Here is an 8,837-nt window from a genome sequence, read left to right as displayed (position 1 = left end):
CCCACGTGTGGGACCCCTGTAGCAGGAGCACAGCCAGCTGCGTCCCTTCTCACGCTGGGGCAGGCAGCCTTGTGTCACACCCTTGGGGTTCACAAGAACCTGCACTTTATGAGTCCTTCAGCACCAGCATGACCTCTCTGTCCACCCAGCACCTGGACCCAAGCCTTCTGACCAATCCTATGCATCTCCTGCTTCACAGCTGACACCAAACATGCCCTAAGGCACCCTACACATGCAAGTACCCCCAGGTCCCAGGGTGGACTCCTTTCCTGCCTGATCCTTCTGGACCCAACACCTCCTTACCAGCTGGTGCAGCTTGCAGTTTGCTGGACACCCCTCCATTCTGAGAGGTACAAACTTTCTTCCACCCCTAGACAGTGTCCTGCAGCAGGCACAGCAGCTGTCATCTGCTGTGTCACTCTAGCTGCTGGCACAGAGCCCCTCCCTCACTTGTGCTGGTCCCCCCAGTAACTTGTTTTGGACATGCAGTTACCTCTGCAGTGGCTGTAGGGTCACCCCAGTAGCAGGAGCACAGCTGGTTGTGTCCCTTCCCACTCTCTGCCAGCATGGCACAGTATGACTTCAGAAGCTGGCAGGAAATCCCCTGGCTGGTTGCCCTGTAGCTGGCATTTCATCCCTGCAGCACATGCGTTTGGGGAGAGAGACTGCACAGAGCTATGGAAGGGTTTAAGGAGACAGGACAGGCTGTGGTGGTCCAGTGTGGGGTTTAGCTGGAGCAGCACTGACTGGCAGGGGGTTATGCTCCACCAGCCTCCTCTGTATCACTTTTCTGCCATTTTTGCTACTTGCAGCTCCCCTGCCCTTGCACATTTCCTCAGCAGGCTACAGTCTTGCCAGCTCCAGCACCCTGGACACATATTTGCATCTTCACCACCTGCAAAGCCCTGGTTGGCAGCAGCAGCTTGAGAGCTGGTCAGTAACTGGTGCTGTCTGTTTCTGGGTGTTGTCAGTGCTAATGGGCCAGGTTTTATGACTCTTTGCTTCCCTTCCTTTCCTTAACTTCCCAGCTGTAAAAATAAATGTTCTGAGTCCCTTAACAATGCCTGCCTGGGTTTGTTCTCATCCCAGCCTCCCTTACTTGTGTCAGCTTTATCTCTTCTCTTCTTGTTTATGGCTTCTGTGACCAGACATCATGGTAAGAGCAGAGGTCCTCCTTCCACATCCCCTGACACTGCCCCACTGACCACTGCCCCACTGCAGGAGAAGCTGCACCACTCCTCAGTCCTGTAGGCAGAGTGAGCCTCCCTGTGGGCTGCACACACTGGGCTAGGAGCCTGATTCCTCTGAGTGTGGGGTGCAAGGGTGTTGTGAATATGCCCTCAGAAAAATGAGCGGCAAATACACCAATGAAAATGTATGTTAAATTTATTTACAAACTCTGTAACGGGGTATTTACAGTCACCCTTCACAGGTATCAATATCCAGTCAGTGAAACAATGTTTACAGAATGTTTAAATATGGGCACTTGAATCAAACAATTCACAGAACTTAGAATCGAAACTAACTCAGAAAGCTGTGGAGGAGGGGTTGATCAGTGATTGGCAACCCTCCACTCGGGGCAATCCAAACGCTACCTTAACTAGAAACTCTCTAAAGAAAGGCTTAACTTACAAGCTGAGGACTTTGTGAGGTCTCCCCTTAATGATATTTATAGTCCAGAAATGTGGCACGGATGTACCGTAAGACGGAGACAGGAAATGGCGCTGGCCACGTGGCTGCACCGCGTGGCTGCTGCTTCTCCCAGGACACAAAGGGCTCCCACTCGAGGTGGGGGCTGTGGCAGGTCAGCGACGTTGGTTCACACGGGCTACTGGCGCTTCTCCTGCAGCAAGGGATCGCGTCGTGGTCGATCCCACAGGATACTGTCCACGGCACCGCACGCAGCTGGGTGACGGTGGCAAAGGAGCGTGAGGTCTCTTGGGGCACTGGATTGAGTCCCGGGCAAGGTGGACTACGGCAGCACTGGCACGCACACACAGGCTCCAACACGATGGGGGGGGGGGGGGCTCATTTACCAAACGACCCCTATTTACCATTTGCCCCAGTGAATACTGGCCCAATGAGCATTCTGTTGCTAACGCAAGGTTAACCAATGGACTAACACCTACCAAATATGGTGTAAGTATATGCTATGCCCAGGCTGTTTACCTGGACTCAGTGGCGCCAGGATCCCCCCTGTTGCCCCCAGAAAGGAGAGGGAAACAAAAAGAGGGTTAACACTCAGAGGAGCATGTTCCAGAAATGTTTGGGGCACAATCCTGACCATAAGCATCCTTCACTACATTCCACCCCCTGCTTATGGGCAACTATATGTGGGCAAATGCTATTCTATGATTAAACTCTATCAAAGGTGAATTAAACATTATATATAAACATCACAAGAACATCATACATATATATATACATATCTCAGAACTGTACAACTGTACTCTAAACAAAGCATACTACAACAGGATAGAACTTCTTAATTCTAACGTCAGTACCAGTGACTTTAGTGTTTTCTAGCCTCCACCCCCTGACTGGTGATGGATCCCTGTTACAAAGGGCTGCTGTTGCTTGTCACCCCCTCAGGGGCAGCAGGCAGACACTGAGGCACTGCAGATGGGTGACTCCTGTATGGGTGTAAGTTGGGGAGCTTGACAGCCATGTGACTCCAGGCACTGGGTTGGGTGTCTGTGGGCAGGTGGATCATTGCAGCAGTGTTGGGTGATCTGCGCTGTTGACCTGCTCTGGAGTCAGCTCTGTGCCCACTGCTAAGCTGAGTTGCAGCACCAAAGCCAGCTGGGCTCAGCTGTTGCTGATTGGAACCAGGGTAGGCCTGCAGCCATTGCAAGGTCAGCCCACAGTGCTCATTACTTCACACACTGCTGGGCTTTAATGAAGGTGACCTTTTCCTTCTCACACCACTTCCAGTGACCCAGGACCCAGACCTGGCTGGGATGGTTTGCTGAGGTTCCAGGGGCCTGCTGTGACTGCAGACTTCCCAGGCTAAGCCAAATGTGCCTTCTCAGAACTAAGACAAGCACCTCCAGACCTCAAAGGCAGTCTCCATGTGTGCATGTCCTGCTGCCCCCGAGCTGCACGTAGGGAGTGTGCATTGCTTGGAGGTTTGGTGGAGACGCTCCTGTCCCCTGGGTGCCATGAGCCCGTGAAGAACCTGAACCCTGTGCATGGGCTTGCTCAGCTTCCCCTGCTCTCCTTCAGCCATGGAAGAGAACACTCATGCAGCAGATGAGAAGGATCAGTCTGAAGCTCTGTTCTGGGTTCTGAGGCCCTCTGCCCCTGCAATATTTAGTGCTCAGCAGCAGTTTTTGTGTTTCTACATCCTCCAATACCCAGTGGTCAGCCACTACCACCCCTGGGACCCAACTGCCCAGCCCCTTCCCTTCTAAGAGGGTGTCTCAGTTGGCCACCAGGACTTAAAGCCTCACAGGCATCTTGCTCCTATTGATTCTTCCACTAACCAGTTGTCCACTCACTCACACACAGCTGGCTCCCAGGCCACTTGGCATACTCAGCTGCTGGTCTGCTGGACACTTGGTTACAGGCACAGCCCTGCTCCGTTTGCTGGCACCATGGCACAGCAGCCTTCTGCCTGCTTGCTGCTCTCAGGTCCCTGTGCACACAACATGCACACAGCACAGGCAGCCCGCACCCAGTAAAACAGGAACATCTTAACAGAGAGAGAGACTGCCATGAGCAGGCACAGGGCATGGCCAGACAGAGGCACTGCCCAAGCTCTGGTTCCTACCCCAAGTATCCTATCATAAATCTCCAATGCTGAGATACTTTCCCCTTTGTGCCATGATGTGTCTCTCACCTCCCAGGCATTAAATCTGTCTCAGACTGTAAGGTGGCTCAGAAAGCTGCTGCCACTGGCTCACTGGCTTGGGTCTCACCTGCAGAGTGTGGGGCTGATGGTTCGGGAACATCTGTAGGAAGGGTTGGGTCAGGGTTGGGTCCTCTGGTCAGGTTGTGGCAGTTTAGGCCTCTTTCATGTGTGTGGAGACCCAGCTTCTCATCACTTTGTAGAGGAGCACTCTGGGCCCAGCAGCACTGGCAGGCAGCCCAGCAGCATGCAGTGCTGCCATGACTGCACTTCTGCTCGAAGCACAGCTGAATGCAGGCTCCAGGGCAGTGGCTCTGTAGAGGTGAGAGGATTTATTTTCTTTTTCTCATCCTGAGAAGGGGAGAAGTGAGTGCCATGACTGCTCCATCTACTTACTGACCTTGGGATCTGTTCCATGCTCCTCTGGGATGCACCTGCACTGTGAGAGGGGCACCTATACCATGGCAGGAGGTGCAGTTTTGGCCTCAGTGAATGTGAGGTGGTTTGGTAGCAGTGCAGGGGTCTGGAGATCTTACAAGGTCTTTGTTCCTCACATTCCTTGGTGTGTCTGTGTGCATTTTGCCATGGAATTCATCCCCTGTGCTTTTGCAGCTGTACTGCGCGAGTATGATGCCATGGGGTAACATGCCTGCAGCTGCACACCCACACAGGCAGGACTGGGGCTGAGCTGTGCATCTGCAGACAGTTCCATTATGAAGTCTGGTGGGAGACCAATGCTCTTCTGGGGCTATGATTTGCCCCAGATCATTAAAGCATTTAAGCCTGCCTTTTTGTACAGAACATTAGGGGTTGGAAGGGACCTTGAAAGATGATCCAGTCCAGCCCCCTGCCAGAGCAGACTTCCTTAAGGTGTTGGGGAGGACATATTCATGGCTTCCATTGCCTAACAAAGACCTTCACTGCATTTCCCGTGGTTTTAGCACACACCCCTGTGCTCCATTCTCCAGGCAAGTGACTTTTGTGAGGTGCAGATGGTCCACAGACTTCCTGCTCCTGCCTAACCAGGTGTTGCAGGGACATTTGCTGTGAGACAATGGGATGTAACCACCTCGAAATGAAATGACAGGCCACGAAACAAATCCTGACCTTGCACTTTCAGTTCCCAGAGCCTAGCTTATTATTCAATGTATTTAATCACAAATTAAATTCTGCTTGTTGACACAAGCTCACTGGCAAACTGACAGAGGCCAGAAATACACTTGGAGACTTATTGCTGGGACAATTTGACCACAAAAGCATTTTCTAGGACAAAACAATGCATGCTAAGATTGCCTGAATTGTCCCATGGCAATAATTTCCTGGGGAAAAACAGAGAAAGATCAGCAGGTTTTCATCCTGTATTTTAAAACAAAATCTCCACAGGCAAGGGACTTCTCCTCCATGTGTTGGTTTTGTTCTTGGCAGCACTGGCACTGCTGAGCAGGACACGTAGATGTGAGAGAGAACCACTCCTGTACCCACCATGCACACAAATCCATGGTGAACAGTACAGCTGCATTACAAGTGCTTCCACTTGCTGAAAGTTATCCTTAGTCTGTAATGAATCTCAAATCCCTGCCTTTCCATTTTGTGGAACCACATAAAAATGAGAAATATTTCAAATATATGTATAGGCAATGAATCTGTAGTGCAAGTCTCACACTCCTGTACTTTAATATAGGACATCTAAGTGTATGTAGAATTTTTATCTAGTAAATAAATAAAAACATCAGAAATGTACCTTCCATTTCACTCTTGAAGAGAAAACAAAACATGAGACTTTCCATTCAATGCTTTTTCAGCTGAGAGGAGAACAGAAGCTCAGCTGTGGTGGGTTGAAATTTGCCTCTCCCAGCATTAACTTTGCCAAACCAACTCAGTCAGAAGCAAATGGAGCTGTATTTACAAGCAAGACTACACTCTACAATGGAATGCAATGGATGTGTACAGAACACACAGGATTTACAATATTAGACAGATTCTTACAATTAGCAAACAACACGAAAAGCCCAAGGCCAGAGAGCCGGAAGCGGTTCCACCGCCCGCCCCGAGAGACTTAACGAAACAATGCAGCCAAGCCAAGGTCAGCCAGAAGCAGATTAATCTCTCCTGAGAGAAGCAAGCAGAGAAGAGATCAGAAAAGGAAAAGAACTGTTTTGGTACAGTCAGCCTTATAGCAGATATCCTTCCAATGGATTTGTTTAGAATAATCTTTAGCTTTCCTTTTTACACCCAGCAGTGATTCATTTATATTTGTCTACTTTTCTATTCAAAATCTGTAACTAGATTTTAAAGGCATAGCCTAAACCCTCCACACTCAAGATAAAGCTCAAAAAGTCTTTTCTGAAGCCTTCTCACTGAAGCTGCTCAGAGCTTTTCCAATGCAGCCTGAGCCCCACTCCCTGCTTTAGCCAGCTCCTGGCTGTGATGCTCATTTTGCCCTTGTGAAGTTCCCTGCAGTGTGCTCCTCTAGCCGTGCCTCTGGCTGACTGCCAGCGGCAAGGGTAGGCTGTTTGGCCAGTAAAGGTGAACTGGGAGCTGAGGACAACAGCCAGTCAGGGGCAAAGCACAATCATCATCACAGAATTCTAGAATGGCTCAGGTTGAAGGGACCTCAGAGATCATCTCCTCAAAGGCCCCTGCCATGAGCAGGGACACCTCTCAGCTGCTCAAGGCCTCGTCCCACCTGGCCTTGAACACTCCCAGGGAGGAGGCATCCACAGCCTCCCTGGACAGCCTATTTCAGAGTCTCACCACCCTCCTGCTGAAGAACTTCCTCAGCTTCAAACCGTTCCACCTTGTCCTGTCTCTGACACACTCATGAGAAGTCCCTCTGCAGCCTTCCTGTAGGATCCCTTCAGCTATTGCAAAGCAGCTTCGAGGTCGCCCCGGAGTCTTCTCTTCTCCAGGCTGAACACCCCCAGCTCCCTCAGCCTGTCCTCATAGCAGAGGTGCTCCAGCCCTGGGATGATCTCTGTGGTTCTCCTCTGGACTCTCTATTATGCTGCTACATGATGTACACTGAGGAGCTGTTCCTCTGGAAATTATTAACAAATAAAACAGCAATAAAAATCTCTTCCCTTTTTAATTTACAAATAGCTTTTTTAGTTTTCCACACCAAACTGTGCTTTGCTGAGCAGCTTCCACATTGAGCCTTTGATCTCCTGGTTGCGCCAGGTATAGATCATGGGGTTAGTCAAGGGGAAGATGACTGTGTGGAAAACAGCAACAAGTTTTTCCCTTGGGACAGCTTGGAAGGGTAAACTATAGATGTACATGGCTGGGCCACACATGACAAAAACCACAATGATGTGGGAAACACAGGTGGAGGCTACTTTGTTCTTTGCCTTGGAGGACTGTGTCTGGAGCTTCAGCAACAGGGCGGTGTAGGAGATCAGGAGCAGTACAAAGCACACGACGATAACAGCTCCGTTGTTGAGGAACATCAAAAGCTCCACTGTGTGAGTGTTGGCACAGGCCAGCTTGACCAGCTGGTGGACATCACAGAAGAAGTTGTCCAGGATGTTGGGACCACATAAGGGGAGGTGGATGCTGAATGCAAACAGAATGATGCCATGGACCAAGCCCCCACCCATGCAGCTCCAACCAGGACACAGCACACCCCTCTGTTCACAAGCCTGGTGTAGTGAAGAGGTTTGCAAATGGCTACATAGCGGTCATAGGCCATGGCCATGAGCAGGAAAGCTTCAGCCGCTCCCAGGAAGTGGAGGAAGAAAACCTGGGCCATGCAAGCATTGTAGGAAATAGTCTTACGGTGTGAAAAGAAGTCAGCCAGCATTTTGGGTGGGGTCACAGAACAGTAGCAGATGTCCAGGAATGCCATATTGGCCAGAAAGAAATACATGGGAGACCCCAGGTGGGAGTCCCTCCAGATTGTGAGGATGATGAGGACATTGCCTGGCAGAATGACCATGTAGAAAATTAGGAAGAAGAAAAAGAGAATCATCTGGACTTTGTGGTCTGGGGACAATCCCAACAGAACAAACTCTGTAACTGTATAGTTCCTGTGCTCCATTTCTGCTCTGCAGAACCCTGAAAAACAGACTAATAATAGAATAAAACAAAGACCACTGCAAAATCTGCAACTTGCATCAACTGAAATGCTCATCCTTTACCCATTTCCTGGCTTTAGGGAACTCTTAATCCTAAGATACTTTATCTTGGGCATTTTACTGGAAATGTGAACTGGCAATGTCCACATTTTATCAGATGTTCTTTCTTTGTTCTGTGCTTTGGGAACTGGCACCTGGGTGGAATCTAAGACCTGAAGTATCATCCCGTTCTTCCATGGGTAGGCTGATTCTTGTGGATGGCTGTATCTCAGCTAGTCATGTTTTACTGCTTCTCCAGTTGGCGAAAGCAGGCAGGTCTTTCCAGGGCAGACAGGTTTATTTCCACACCTTTCCTATACTATGTTTGCCGCTCTGGTGCATGTGTCACCTGATTCACCTTCAGCCAGTCTAACAGAAATCATCCCCTTTACACAGTTTCTGATATTTCTCTGCATTTGGGAACTTTTTACTGATTCAGAGGATTTCTGAGCTATCACACTGTGGCCAAAGCTGCTCACACAGCAGTGGTTAAAGGACACTGCCTAATTTCTACAATCAGAAAACAAAGAGATGCTATTAAAAAGTCCAAGTCAGTGATAATGCCACAAAGCCAAGTACAAAACAAGGGAAGAAAGACAGGAGCTAGGGCACATCAGTGGATGAGGCAGTTAAGTACCTCAAGCACAAAGCTGTCAGCCTGCAGGCTTGCAGTGCCAAATAACTTCTGGGTTATACCTGTGGGGTATAACTATGTTCTTCTGAATAACTGACAGCTAAGAATAGGTGTACAAAATCACACAATTAACCTGAATCACATCCACTGATTATCAAAGGAAAGCACAGAGTGCTCACCCACATCTGAAGGAAGGTCCACGAATCCCTTGGATGAATTCCTCTGGCAGCTGTACAGTTGT

At 49.5% G+C, this 8,837-nt stretch overlaps 1 protein-coding gene across 1 annotated transcript; it reads right to left on the bottom strand.

Moving 5' to 3' along the window:
* Positions 1 to 6,954: 6,954 nt before the first annotated feature.
* On the bottom strand, positions 6,955 to 7,784 carry LOC104307895 (olfactory receptor 4N5-like). The gene is given in 2 exon segments (XM_009908997.2): positions 6,955 to 7,433; positions 7,436 to 7,784. Coding segments are annotated over 2 exon segments (828 nt in total).
* Positions 7,785 to 8,837: the final 1,053 nt, after the last annotated feature.

This window comes from Dryobates pubescens, chromosome 36 (assembly GCF_014839835.1).
Source record: "Dryobates pubescens isolate bDryPub1 chromosome 36, bDryPub1.pri, whole genome shotgun sequence".
NCBI classification, from domain to species: Eukaryota; Metazoa; Chordata; class Aves; order Piciformes; family Picidae; genus Dryobates; species Dryobates pubescens.
The sequence above is the reverse complement of the archived record's forward strand: the minus strand, read 5'-3'. Positions and strand labels throughout refer to the sequence as shown.